Here is a 15346-nt window from a genome sequence, read left to right on the forward strand (position 1 = left end):
AAAAGAGCAAAAATTCTATTTTGTGATCCACACTCAGTCCCCACAATCCTCTCTTTGGGTGTAGATGGCTCTCTTCATCACAAGATCGTTCGAAGTAGCCTCAATCATCTCATTGTTGAAAAGAGCCATGTCCATCAGAATTGATGTTCTTATAATCTTCTTGTTGCTGTGTAAAATAATTTCCTGGTTCTGCTCATTTCACTCAGCATCAGTTCATGTAAGTCTCTCCATGCCTTTCTGAAATCATCCTGTTGGTCATTTCTTATAGAACAATAATATTCCATGATATTTATATACTATATAAAGTTACATTTTTAAACCAGATATTTACTATGTATAAACTAGTGTTCATAGAAAACTCCAGAATGTAATATTTCTGCTGCTTGTCCAACTTATCCAACATTCAACCAGTTTGCCTCTCTAACATACTCTATGGTAGTTGCTCCCTTCAACTTTCTCAGTGGGTTAAAGTTTTTTTAGAATTTAATAATGGTTTTTATATTGGCAAGCTATATTCTAAAGCCCACCTAAAGTGGTCAGGTATTTTTTCTCCCTTTATCCTATTTACAGAACAGACCAATAAGGAAAGTTTAATATTCATCTTATATTTAGTTACACTTTAGATTATATATACATGTGTTAATAAATACTATATGAATTTGAACCCAGACTATTAATGATTATCATCACATGAATATAATAATTATATGCTAGCTCATCATGTGATTAACAATGTTTTTCTATTTAAGGCAGAATCTTATGGGACTTTAATTAGACATTTCTAAATTTTGATTTCAGGCATAAATGTTTGAGCTCTTATAAGACCACTAGTCCATCATTTAAGAAAAATGTCAACTGCTCAATAGAAATAGCGTCTCTGAACTTCCTCCAGTGGATATCTGTTCTTGGGGAATAGTTGGGGGGGGAGAATTTAGGAAAACTAAAGGATACTCCTGATTCGGTTTCCCATACAAGACATTTCCCCATCTACTTATTTCTGAGTTTGACTGTCATATCCTGTCATACAATTGACTGCCTACGACTGTACCTGAAATCAAACAAAACTAATGCTGCTATGTCCCTACCTTTCTCCTCTTATAGCAAATTCCATGGACAAGGACAAGTGTAAAATGATGTTTCGTTTTTTACATTCTAATAAACATCAGAGATAAATCGTATTGGCGAATTCTGACTAATATATACCGACTGAAGAGAAGAATCATTTTGAATTGTCATCTGAATTACAAATGTTCTTATAATCTTCTTGTTGCTCATGAAGCTTTACAATTGATAGGGTATTTATTTTATAGGAGTTTATGCTACAACATCCTTTCATTATGTCAATATGATAATAATGTCCTCATAAAGGAGAAATTAGCAAGAGATATGACTTAATAAAAGATATGACAGTTTTCAAAATTCAATTAAGAATTTCACCTGTAAAATTGTACTGATAATCATAAAGAGAGTGGAATTATTTTCCCATTTGAAGCATCTATCTGATGATTTTAAGAGAAAGAGAAAATTTCATTTTTCAATTAAGGCCCTCATGAAATTCTCTAAAGCTTCAAGTGAATTTTGCATTCTTAATGATTCTTCTTATAACTCTTTTGTATATTGAATTTCTATTAAGTCTTCCTACATGTTCTTGGAACCTGAGAAGCAGCTCTAGAAGGAAGATGTCCCTTCAGAACTATCCTAAGAACATAGCTTATTACAGAAGTGTACATATATTGCTTTTTACAATTACAAAGCAGGCTGAGAAAATTCTATTGTGGGGCTTCAGAACAGAATAGATCTTTGAATTTTTTCAACAATATCAAAGATCTCTAGTAAATCTGTAGAACTCTGTTTTCCATGTGCCATTACTTCTGTACCAATAGGGATTGCCCCTTGAAAATTTTGTTAATATGCTGGTCATGGTTAATAAAGTTTTAGTCTACAAACCTTTTAACATAATACAGATTAAATCTAAAGATTTAATCTACAGACCTTTTAGGGAGACAGATTGTTAAAAACCTAAAGGACTTTGATTCTCTACTCAAGTGATCCATGAGGAAATGATTTCCTTATGAATCAGAGGGAAACTGAAAAGAAAATCAATTAGTATTGATTACTTTGATTTATTTTTAGCTTGATGATAGGATTAAACTTCTTTCTTTAGGAAAGCCTAGTTCTAACAGCTGAGCCAGACTGAAATAGATAGTCTCTTAAGTCTATGTTACCTATAGACTTAGTGGATAAATTGGCAAGATTTTATCATTTAGTAGCAGATAATCTAGAAGAATACAATAATTGTAAGATTATAAGGGTGATTTGGGATTTATTTGTTTGTTTACAAAAAAGCTGTTTCCCTTTCTAGTACAAATGGGGTTGCCCAAAGCCTAAGTGTCCCTTTTTGGCAGCTGAAGAAAGGTTAGCCAGAAGATAAATTCTTTTTTCCCAGGGAATTCCCTAAATTCCCACTTTCTGGTTACAAAAGGTACCACCTGTAAGGCTGGAATTTCTGGGGAAGGATTAACAAAGTCTAGGAGAAGCTAACTAGTCAGATGACCTGCCTTACATTCAATTGAATTATGTTCAAAGCAAATTCCTGTATTTTTTTTTATCCTTCCATTATGTTATAAAAATCAGTTTTGCAAATCACTCCCTGTCTCTGACATCTCAGAAGTCAGGTGACCTAATCGAGCGCAAATTTTAACTTTGCAAGATGCTCAGCAACTTTGTCCTCCGTTTCCTTTTATTTTAGACAATCAATTTTAACACAGATTTGGGTGAATTATGTCCTGATAGCACCCAGAATCCACCATGTCATATTTCCCTCAATTCATTTGCATGTCATGACTTCATCTCCCTGATGTCATGATCCTTTTTGAGAAGGAAGGGAACAACAACATGGTTGCTGTCTGAATATGTAAGAGAGTAAACCCCAGACTTATGGGAGAGAGATGTTCTGAAAGCAACCATTCTGATTAAGGCATCTTAGTATATGCTTTTGCTTTGAGCTTTGATGTTTAATGACTATTAAGGTTTAATGTGTGTGGGTTTAATGACTATTAAAGGAAAGCTCACCACCGGGGGGTCGTGAGTGATAATTTAGGAATATAGAGTCATTGAGTCCATCAACAAACATCATATTAAGTGCTTACTATCTCATAGAGACTTGCTAAACATTGGGTATCAGGTAAATTGTGGGAAAATAAACACTAGCGAAAAGATAATTCTTTCTTTCAAAGAACTCAAATTCTAATAAGTGAGATGACACATAAAAAGAAAGCTAAAAGAAGAAGGAGGGAAATGTACCCAGCAAGGAGGGATGGTGCAGGAGTCCAGGGCAGAGTAGTCTGATGGAAATGGAGAAATGGCTCACAGCGTACCCATGTCAACATGAGTATGGAACATGTGACAACAATTACCCCTCAGGTGAAGTGACAAATTAGAGAACGATATATATTGCCTCATTTGAAGTTTACAAAGCCACTGGTGGTGGCTCCTGCAGTCAACAACAAGCCCAAGTATTCATGTGCCAGGAACTGTGATAAGCCCTGGAGATGTGAAGAAAGGCAAAAATCTCTGAGCTCTCATTCTCATGGTATTATTATCTATTTTACAAATGGAAACTCAGATTAAATTGTCCCTAATCACAGAGCTAGTTCCCCAGAGACAGAAACTGAATCCTTGTCTTTATTTCTCTGATTCCAAGTCAGGTACCATTTACTACCGCCCTATCACACCTAAGGTCCTAGCTAGAAATTCTGAAACTTGTCCAGAAATTCTGAAATACTGAAACAAGTAGCAGATAGCAATGAAGAAATTCAGATCTTTGGATTACAAATCCAACACTGTGCTACCTCTCCTGATAAATTCACTTCCAAATTCAGATAAATGGACAAATTTTGTGGGTTTAGGGAAAAAAAAAAGTGCAGATAATCTCTGCACTTCGGCTTGGCCGGTGTAGACAAGCTAAAACTCCATTCACAATGGAGAGAGCTCTTCAAGATGACCAGAGCAGGAAAAAGTTTTAACAATTTCTACTTCACGACTATTTTTCTTAACCGACAAAGGAGAAGTGGAGAACCATTGCCCAGATGAATTCCTGAGGTTTCTCCTTCTCTCCTTTCCACGCCTCCGCCCTCTTTACCCTATCCCCTTGCTCTCTCTTCCAGCCTGCTTACACTAAGTCCCTGCCCTTCCCAAGCGCTCGCTTTGGCTGCGGAGCCCGGTTCTCTCCGAGGATCAGTCCTGCTTCCAGATGTTCCAGCAGGGAGGGGGCGAGGCTGAAAAGAGACAGGCGCCAGACAAAGCGGAAAGCAGAATGGACCGCTCTGCTCAGGGAGCAAACGCTCTTTGGGGGGCTGCCGGGATGATGAGCCTAGATGTTAGCAAATTCTCTTTGTTACCAAAACTCTCAGCATTCTCCTACCTCGTCAGGAGGTTTAGAGCCGTGGTTCTCAGTATCTTTATGCTATCAAAAATTATTGAGGATCTGTCCAAAGAGTTTTTTGTTTATATGGGTTTGTATTTATAGACATTTACCGTATTGGAAATAAAAACAAATTTAGAATTTGTAGACCCTCTGTAGAGTCACCAGGATCCTCTGGACTACATTTTGAAAACGACTGGTTTAAAGAAAGGTCTGACAAGGACAGAAATTGAGAGTGAGGAGAGGTAACGTTTTAAGGGGAGTTGGTTGAGCTTGGCAATGAGGCATTCAAGACTGAGATCCTTTGCAGTCGATTAATTTTCCTCTCTCTGTCCCAAAGCTCAAGAATTCCGTTTTCCCCATTCTTGCTCCAGACAAACCACTAGCTCCCGGTAAGAGGTCTAGTTCTGTTTATAGCCCTTCGCTGGGTGAGGTCACCCTGGATCTAGATCGAAGACTGGTCTCTGGCAGACGAAAAGAGCTGCTGCCTTAACTTTCAACCCCAAATCTCCAGGCAACGAGGCTGGGAGGAGAGAGGAAGCTAAGGGTAGACTAGTGAGTGCTGGTACTATTACTCCCATCCCCTCCCCCGGGAACTACAACTCCCAGGACGCTATGCGATTAGTTCCTGGAAGTTTGACAAGGAGTAAAGAGAGAAGAAAAAAAGCAGAAGGGAGGAGATAGTAGCTACAAGTCAGCAGAGAAGCAAAAGGAATAGGAAAAGGAGTAGAGAATGGAAAAAAGTAATGACGTGGGAAGAGAAAACATGAAAGAACTGGGGAGAAGAAAAAGATGTAGAAGAAAAGAAGGGGGAGGTTAGTAAATAAAGAAAGGAGAAGGAGGCAGAGGAGAGTGGGAGGAGAGAAGGGAGCAGAAGCAAAGGAGAGGGAATTATGGGAGAGATGAAAAGAAAAGAAAGAAGAAAGAAGAGGAGGAGAGAAAAACTGAGAGGAGGGAAAGAAGAAGAAGATAATAAAATAGGAAGAAGAGAAGGAGCAAGGGATAGTGGGAAATGGAGAAGAGAAGGGAAGGGACATTATGGAAGAAAGGAAAATAAAAGAAGTGAGAAAGAAAAGAAGGGAGGAGCAAGTACTAAGAGTAGAGAAAGGAGGAGAGAGTAGGAGAAGAAGAAAAGAAAAGGATATCATGGAATCAAAGAGAAAATAGCAGGAGGGAGAAAGGCAGAAAAGGCAAGCTGAGGAAAAGGGAGAGAAAATCATCAGGATCACTCTTGTGTTGTAATATCTCTATTAATATCAGAACTATCACAAACAGCTCACTAGAAGGGCTCTGAAACAAGGCGCATTGTAGTGTATATTGCACTGGATGGAAGGAAAAGTACCATACACAAACATATTTGTGTTTGTATCTAAAACTTGGCCCTGGTCCCTCACTAGATGGAAATTTGGCCTCTTCTTTTGAGACCAATAATTCAGGAGAATTCTCTACCTGATCTTCCATGGCTACACTCCAGTCCCCAGACTCAGTAAGTGGCAAGAAAGGCTATTTTACATGTTCTGACACATCCCTTCTGCCACCCAGAAAATAAATCTTTCAAAATTATTTTACATGGGTTCTCCCTCCTCCTCCCTCTCTCCCACTGAAAAACCAAACCAAACCAAAATGCAGCTGTTTTTAAGGCACCTCCTTAAAGCAAGTTGAAACTAGAGAAAAATCTAATGTGTTAGTAATTTATTATGATTCCTGCAATTCACATTCCCCTCCCTTGGTATACTTCATACTAATGATTAATTAAGAACAACTGACATTCTGTGCCTTGTCTGAGCCCAGAGAAAGCCATATATACAACTCTCTTTTTAGATCATCCAGAGTATATATAGTTAAATGAGAACACCCACTTTCTTCTCTTCTACCCCCCCTACTCAACCTCATAAAACTGTTTCCATCCTGGGTTTCACTGCTATCAATCAGGCAAACAATTCTTGTTGCCACCTGACAACTGTTTCAAAAGTGCTGGAGTTTCTTCCAACTTCCAACTACATTCAGAAAGGAATGTTATTGCCCCCAAACTCTTTGGTATCACCAAATGAGTCACCACCAGAAACATGACTTTGTCAGTGGAAATGATACCGAAGAGGAATTATCAACTAGCCTAGCCACTACCAAAGTCTATAAAGCCTTCTATCTTATTTGCAGCAAAACCTCCAATGTATGTTGCCTCCCCCATTAGTATAGGAATTCCTGGGAATTGGGAACTGACTTATTTTTCTATTTGTAACTCTAGCACTTTGGACATAGTAAGCTATTGATAAGTGCTTTTTCATTCATGTTCTTATCAGTGGTCTACTCAGAGCAAGGAACACATCTCTAGGAAATAAAATTTCTTTTCATTTTGGAAGAGTTCTAAGCAATAGATACTTTTCTATAAATTAATACACAGAAGCCACAATATAGATATATAGATTATATAGATAGATATTGAGAAAGTTCCTTGACAATAATAATAGCTAGCGCTTATTTAGCATTTTTTAAGTTTTGCAAAGGCCTTAACAAAATTTCATTTAATCTCCACAACCGCCGTGGGAAGTTGGTGCTATTTTTATTCCTATTTTATAGATGAAGAAACTGAAACAGCCAGAAGTTAAATGATTTAAATGTAAGGATAATACAGTTGGTAAGTGTCTGGTTTCTGAGTCTTACTGATTTGCCACTTAAGTCCCTCAAAGGAAATCCAGAGTCATTAGATGCTCCTAATAAAATGCCTGTCTCCCAAAGCAAGAAGCCCATTTGGCATAATGGGACTGTGCAATAGATTTGGGCCAGAGAAAAGTGAAGGCCAAGAAAAGGGAAGGTTCCCATATTAAAGATGTCTGTCTAAAAATAGAAACAATTTACAAGTCAAAGAAAAGAAAAATGATATTCATGTGGTAGAGGTCATAATTCGCCATAATAAAAGGAGAAGGAACAAAAAAGAAGTGGAGGAGAAGATGTTGATAAAGAAGTTAAAAAATCTATAATTTAGAGGTCACGCAGTTGACCTACCTCACTTAACAAAAAAGTTAATCCAAGGCCAGGGGGAGTTAATTGAATAACTTGCCCAAGGTCAGTGAAGAATCTGGATCAGGCTTGAGGTCCTGAGACCCTCAGTCTAGTCCTTCTTCTATTACCACAAGTTAATTTCTAATGTCAGATTCCTAATGTGTCTAGAGGTGACCTCTGTTCTTTATCTCTCTAGTATCCTGTGATATATTCAGTGGTTCCATTCCAAGCACAAACTGTGTCACAATTATCTGGCCTTCACTGAGCATTAGCTGTGATTACTGCTGTTGTGAATCATAACTAGGATCATGGGACAGGGTTTGTCGTGTTTTGTTATTCTTGTGAATGGTTTCCATACTTAGCCAAATGTTGGTGTTTATCTGTTTATTAAAAGGAATTCTTTTCTTGCTCATCTTCTTCCTCTTTAGGCAGGAATCTATACAAAGTCTAAATGTGGAAATCCATGAAGCTGCCTCTTCATTCTTTCAAGGAGATGCCAAGGAGCCTAGGAAGCAATACTTTGGTTATTATATTATTTATTTATCTTCCAGAATATCACTCCAGGATATCGTCTTAGGAAATGTGTGGTTACATTGGGGAGCAGTTTACACAACACATACATATACAAAATAGATCATTTCTCTTCCCCTTTACCCTATTCCCTAAATTAGACAGTGTAGTTCTTTTCTTCATTATTGAACCATAGAGTTCAAAGCTGCTAGGAACTTTAAAGATGACTTAGTCACCTTTATACATTATTATGTATATAATACACCTCATTGCACAGATGAGCAATCGTTACTTAAAAGAGGAAAGTGGCATGGGTCACAAAGGTAGTAAATGGCAAAAAGCAGAGTTGACATTAGAATCCAGGAGCTCAGATTCCCAAACCAGGTGTCTTTATATCACCATTAGCTCCATCATTATGATCATCATCTAGTCATTACTGGATCTTTACAAACAAGCATCACATCTGATACAGAGTGTACACCCACTAATGGGCCATTAGTTGTGCCGCAGAGATGGGGAAATGCCCAGCGGAAGTCGGAGAGCTGGTGATCCTCAAAGTATCCTCCGAAACTAATGAGAAGACCTTTTGGAAATTTGGGGCTCTACACCCCAACTCCCTCTGATATCTGCAGGCTTTGAACTTCATGTACGACTGTTGTTTCTTTTATTGCTTCGAAACAAACAGAATTAACAGGCATAAGGCGGAAAGTGTAGTACAAGAAACTCATTTGGCCAGCAGATGCTGTTCTGGCAGGAGATTTTATGGAGCCCAACTATCCACAAGCTCCCCCCAGCACACAGAGGAAGCCAGTGTTTTGCAAAGGCGCAATCAGAGAGAACTTTCCTTGCCCTCCAGGCGAGCCCTGTTTAATTCTTAAACTTTCCCTTCAGCACATACAGCATCTCTCCGACTGTCTTCAAGATGATAAGGGGAGGGCAGGCTGGCAATATTCTGGAAATTGAGGGTGGGGGCGCTTGGCTAGCGGTGATTGCCGCTCTCCCCGAGTCTCCTGAGCCCCTTGTTCTCCTCCCGGAACAGGAAAAGCGGAGCTCCGGATCCCCCCTCTTCCAAGCCATCCATCCCCGCGCGCATTGGACGGCAGGGAGGAGGAAGCCAGCCAGGGCTGGCCTCCTATCACCAAAGCCAGCCTCCTTTGGAGAGGCAGGGATGGAGGAGGGGAGGAGGAGATGGGAGGGGGTAAGGGGGTGAGGGCGGGTTGAGGTGAAGCCGCCAAAGTCGTACATCCCCGCGGCAGAGCAGAAGAAAGACTAGGGACCGCAACGGCGTGGGCTGGCTCCGCGCTCGCCGCCGGACCATTGCAACTTTGTTTCCCCTCGAGGTCTGTTTGCGGGAGCCCGGAGCCAGCCAGCCTACCTCCACAAAGTTACTGGAAGGGGGCGGGCGGGGGGAACGGGGGGAGGAAAAGCAAAGAAAATGGCGAGTCATGGGGCTAAAGTACCGGGATCAGCTCCCTTCTTCTTGCTGCTGCTGTTCCTCACTTGGAGTTGTGGCTGCGCCCAAGCGGAGGAGGAGAAGGAGGAACAGCGCTCCTGCCACGGCGCCTTCGATCTCTATTTCATCTTGGACAAGTAAGTACCAGTTCCAGCCCCGGCTTGGACTTCCACAGGGGAAGGAGGCAGGAGCTGCGGCTTAGTGCAGCTCCTGGGACTGATCGCCAGGGTAGCCCCCTTCCTGACTCCCCATAGACACAAAGAGCCCTGTGAAAGGCACAGGATAAGCTAGGCGTGCATTGCTTCGGAGGGAACACGCCAGAGCCTGTACAGACCGCGACGCTGAGGGAGGAAAGGAGCCTGACCATCCCCCTCCCCATGCACCCGGGAGCCTAAGCACTAGGACGGACACAGCCCAGCAAATGAAGCGCGCTCTCTGTCTCTCTGTCTCTGTCTCTCTCTGTGTGTCTCTCTCTGTCCCTCTGTCTCTGTCTCTCTCTGTGTCTGTCTCTCTCTCTCTCTTTCTCTCTCTCTCTGTGTGTGTCTCTGTCTCTGTCTGTCTCTGTCTCTCTATCTCTGTTTCTGTGACTGTATCTCCGTCTCTGTCTCTCTCTGTCTTTCTCTGTCTCTGTCTCTGACAGAAACATAAACGAATGTTTGTAGGCTAAGATACATGGACACAGACCCATTGACATCCAAGCACATGGGGTCAAGAAAAAGCAGAATTAGTTCCGATGTGTCTGATGTGACTCGACGGCACCACTAAGTTTTTTCAAAGATTAACCCAGGCCTTAAAGGCCAGCCATGTCTAAGGCTCTGGGATAGGAGTTAAACTGCAGTTAAGTTGGGAAATAGAGACTATAGGAATTGAGGCCCAGCGTTTCCCAAGTCTCCCGAGATGGGAGGCGCCCCCAATCTCCCACTCCCCCACCCCCTCCCCCGGCGCAAGGCCCTTCTGTGGGCACCTAACTTTTGTCTGTGCGGGGTGTTTGGTCAGGCAGAGCCGAAGGCATCTTTGGCCCAGCAGCTGCTTTGAGCTGCTGTGTTGAGGGGGTAAATGGGGTGAAAGGCTGTCTCCAGGGGGTGGGGCTAGACCAGATGTTGGGCCAAAAAAAGGCCAGTAGTTACAAAGGCTTCCAGAGGAAAAACTGGTACCATTAATCTAACCAAACAGGCACCAAGATATTCAGCTACTGAAACTTCTTTGTTTGCAGAAAACAGAAAGAGCCCTTAAAGCAGAATCTGTTCACTTGTTGCTTCCAGTTATAAACCCTCTGAACTGGATAATTCTTTTTTTTTTCAATTTTTAGGAAAAAAAAAAAAAACAAACAACCCAGCACAGTGAAGTTTTCTTTATGTCTTTTACTAGAGCTGGGACTAAGGTTTGGCAAGATGGGGCACTGCCCAGGGCACAATATACAGAAGATAGAATGCAACCACAGAACCTTTTAAAAATAATGATTCTTTTTAAAAATTGCAAATATAGTTAAAACCAGAAAATTATGCTCTCTATGGTATATAGGTTTAAAAAGACAAATTTTTATGTGTTATAATACATGTTTAATTTCCCCAGTGTCTGGTAATCTAGATTCCCCTCCTCCCACCTTCCTAAAATTCTAGAATGATAGGGACACATTTTTTAAACATTGCCTAGAATGCACTAACTGTTCTACTTATTTTTATCAATTTGTCCTACTACATCTATAACCTGTACTAAAAAGTGTTTATACAGTTAAGTCCTTGAAACCTGTCTTTTTAGCTCTCCATAAGCTGTTGAACTTTTATTTTGTGTTCATGTGTTGAAATTTACATGATTAAAAAAAAAATCATAGCCAAATTTTCTTGTAGGTGTTTTAATCTTGTTTATTATAGCAGTAATAACTATTATTATTATTTTGTCCTACTTGTGATTTCATCTGTGTAGGGAATTCCTGCTACAGTGAAGATGACGACTTTTCTGTAATATATAGTCTTAGAGTACAGACTCAGGGAACAGAAAAATTGAGTGGTTTCCCTGTGGCCACCCAGCCTTTACATGTCAGAGAGAGAATCTGAACCCAGGCCTTCATGCCTCTGTTTACTGTACTTTGCTATTGTCAATATTCTGAAAAAAAAAAAGTGGCTTGGGATAATTCTTTTAATTTTGGGGGCCATATTTCACTTTTTGATATGCTTTGCAAAAATTATTTAAGTCATTGAGATGCAGATATGGAAAAACATGAGTTGTGTAAGGTATATTCTACTGATTTTTAGTGTTAGCCCTTGAAGACCTCTCCATTAGATTCTGTCTTCAGTTAGTCAATCAGTAAACATTTATTAAGTATTTGATTTGTGCCAGACTCTGTGCCAAGTACAGGAATGCAAAGAAAGGAAAAACACCATTGGTCTCTTGTAGAAAATGAGATTTGAATCAAGTCTTGAAGGAAGCTGCAAGACAGCATTCTAGGCATGGGAAATAGCCAGGGAAAAGCAATGGAGTAGCAAGATGGAGTCGTGTATGAAGAACTACAGGTAGGCCTATAAGTGGCTAATGGAATTGGACTGCAGTTTGAGGAAGGGTGGAAAGTGTAAGAAAGCTGGAAAGGTAAGAAGGAATAAATTTGTGTAGCGTTTCAAATTACAAACAAAGGATTTTATGGTTTTTTTTCCTGGAGGCAATAGGGAGGCCCTGGAGTTTATTGAAGTTGAGAGAAAGGGTTAATATAGTCAGACCCGCCTTTTAGGACTTTGGCAATGGATTAATGTGGAACAAGACTGGGTTCAGAGAGGTGTCAAGCAATAAAGACCTGCAGTGGATGACAGCTGTATGAGTAGGGAGTAGAGAGGAGATGGATACAGGAGGTGTTGTGAAGCCAGACATAATAAGAACTTGTAACATTGGCTATGTGGAGTGAATGCAAGTGGGGATCCAGGGATTTTAAGGTTGTGATCATAGATGCCTGGGAAGGTGGTGGTGGTGCCCTCAGCTGTAATGGAAAAGTTAGGAATAGGTCTGGGTTTGAGAGAAACAAATAATTGGTTCAGTTACTTCAATAAGTATGATCCAAAGTCTTCAGCTGAGAGGGTTGGAGGAGGACTCCCATAGGAAGCTCAAAAAGAAATGAGATCTAGGCACTCACCTCACAGAGAAAAGGAGAATACCCTGAGGATTGACAGATAAAGGCCAGATTCTATATTGGATGATAAATATGAATATTTTGTACCTTAAAACAGGAGAAGTTGCTGATTGGTGGTAGTAGAAAGAGAATCTAGAAGTGGACATAAGGAGCAAAAAGGATTCTAATTTCATCTTAACCAGTGAGTCAGGCAGGAATGGGGAATGTGTGAATATTCAACCTGTACTTTAAAAGGTGGTCAGGGATTCTGGCTCATTAGGGTAGAAACTCCTAAAGACTTCATCATTAATTTCTCTCTTCTTTTTATCAGAAAAAGTCAGAAGATAGAAGGAAGAAAGGAAAAAAAGTTTAAGATCAGATTAGATTTGTTCTTTATGGAACAGGAACTTCACAATATAAGATAGCATAATACAAGAGGAGAGTAACTCTAGAATGGAAGAATAAAGCTTCCCTGTTCTGGTGCTGAAGAATAAAGAAAAGAAAAGCTCTTTCACGACTTAGTAGAATGGTAGACTAGCTACCATATGTTCTCTGTAAGTCTGGGAAAATGTATCTACTAGTAATGATTAATTACTATTAATTTCATCATAATAGTATCTATAATACTTACATTTGTCTAATTCTTTATAATTTTGAGAATAGTTTCATATGCATTCTTTTTCAATGAATCGGTCAAATTTAGTAAGCATCTACTATTGCTGGCATTGTACTAAACACTAGATCCTCACCTTGTAGTAGACAGGGAAGATACTGTCATGCCCACTTTGCAGATGAGAAAACAGAAGTTTAGAGAGTTTACAGTGGTTTGCCTGAGGTCAGATAGCTGTAAGGGCTGGAATTCGGTCTTCCAACATCATTTAATTTTTTTTTCACCAGGTGAGACTGTATTACAGAATCATGGAATGTGGGAGTGGGAAGGACCACAGTGGTTATACAAGCTAGCAAATACTCCAAAGGAACCCAACACAACATGCCCAGAATGAAGTCCTTCAAAGAAGGGGAGCCTATCACCTTTTGAAGTAACTCATACCTAAAGAGGAAAGCTTTTTGGGATTGCTTTAATTATCAGGAAGTTTTTCCTGATGCTAAGCCAAAATTTACCTCTTTGCAACTTTCACTTAAGGCTCCTGGTTCTCCTTCTGGGATAAAATAGAGCAAGTCCAATCTCACCTTCACATGAAAGCCCTTCAAATGGTGAGGGACAGTTGTCATGTCCTCTTGAGTCTTCCATTCTCCAGCTAAATGTTTTTAATTCCTCCAACAGGTTTTCCTATGATATAGACTCAAGATGCTTCAGCACTTTTGTTGCCTTTTTCTAGATACTTGGTCCCTTTGACTCTAGCTTATTATTGGTGGGGAAACTGTTCCCAAAGTGACTTATTCAACAAAAAAACTATTGGCAAAGTAGAGCCAGCAGCTTGGAGACCTGAAATGTTCAATCCACCCACTGTGGTAGGCTTAAGAGAATCATTTTCTGAATACACTGCACGTGTTTTTTGGGATGCTTAGCTTCATTTATAATTATTGTTCCGTTTATCTCCAAACCAATTCCGTTAAGGATGGAGAACCTCAAGTAATTTTGTAATACTAAAGATGGAAAAGGAGATAAGAATTTTTGTAGAATCAAGAAACCTGGATTGCACAGTAGATAGAATGCCAGGCTTAGGATCAGCAAGACCCAGCTTTCTGATTTCAAATCTGTCCTCAGGCATTTATTTTATATGACTTTAACCAAATTATTTAACCCTATTTGCCTCAGTTTCCTTATCTATAAAATGAGCTGGAGAAGGAAATGGCAAACCACTATCTTTGCCAAGAAAACTCCAAATGGGGTCACAGAGATCCAGACACAATTTAACAAGGAAAAAAACCTCTCATGTTATGTCTTTTGCTTCAGGGAGGATCTCTGTGCCAGAAGGATTCTGGCAACATATTTCTTCGCCCCAATGCCATATTACATCATTCTGTTTCCCTTTGTCAGGAAAGATCCGTGTCCAACACCATTTTTGTTCATACCCACACTCTCCATTCCATGTAATTCATGACTTCTCCTAAAAGGGAGAATGGTTTTATCTAAATGGCTGCTCATTTAACCAGGATGAGTTTATATGAAGAGTGAAAAGTAAGGGAATTTGGAAATCTTCTGATTTCAGATCTCTTATTTAACAGATGAGGAAATGGCAGAGTTTTAATTTGAACTTGGATTTTCTTGATTCCAAATGCAATACTCTTTCTGCTATACTATGTTGATTTGGAAATTTCCCTATGCCACCTTTACATTTAGCCATCCACAAAAAGGAAATGAAGCTAGAAAGGGCATGGAGATGCAGTCAGAGATCAAGCTACTGTCGTATCCTCTGGAAGCAGCCTCTGGCTTGTACCTCTACTTCCTGTAGGGTGTGTATGAGATCATCATGTTCACTGGTTGAATATTTAACGTTAGACTCTCACTCCTTTTCCCAGTGGACTTTAGCTGATATATTCACTGGGATGTGTGGACAACTTCAGACACACCAGACGATATTCAAGGGGAAGTGAAGAGTTACTTCTTATAAGGAAAAACTCCCTAGCAATTAGAACTAACCAAAAGTGAAATGGGTTGCTTTTCTTCTTTTTAGAAGTGTTCATAGTCTGGGTGACCACTTGTGTCTATAGTGTAATGGGGCTTCTTTACAGAAATAGTGTGATTCTGTGATTTCTCTACTATCTGAACACATGGCTTGATCTAGAGACCCTCCAGTGGGAAGAAAAATCAAGATTTTATTATCTTTGCTCCATATTTGACATTCAGATAAATTGCCAAGAAAAGACACACACACACAAAGTGTATCAAAGAAATTTCATT

The 15346-nt window shown here is 40.0% G+C and overlaps 1 protein-coding gene across 1 annotated transcript in view; it reads left to right on the forward strand.

The window, feature by feature from the left end:
- The first annotated feature begins 9045 nt into the window (after nt 1-9045).
- ANTXRL (ANTXR like) overlaps nt 9046-15346 on the forward strand; it is an 89510-nt gene continuing 83209 nt past the window's right edge. The window contains exon 1 of the mRNA XM_051981911.1: nt 9046-9523. Coding sequence (XP_051837871.1) covers nt 9369-9523 — 155 coding nt within the window. The 5' untranslated portion in view covers nt 9046-9368. The remainder of the gene's footprint in view (nt 9524-15346) is intronic.

Source organism: Antechinus flavipes, chromosome 2 (assembly GCF_016432865.1).
Source record: "Antechinus flavipes isolate AdamAnt ecotype Samford, QLD, Australia chromosome 2, AdamAnt_v2, whole genome shotgun sequence".
Taxonomy (NCBI): domain Eukaryota; kingdom Metazoa; phylum Chordata; class Mammalia; order Dasyuromorphia; family Dasyuridae; genus Antechinus; species Antechinus flavipes.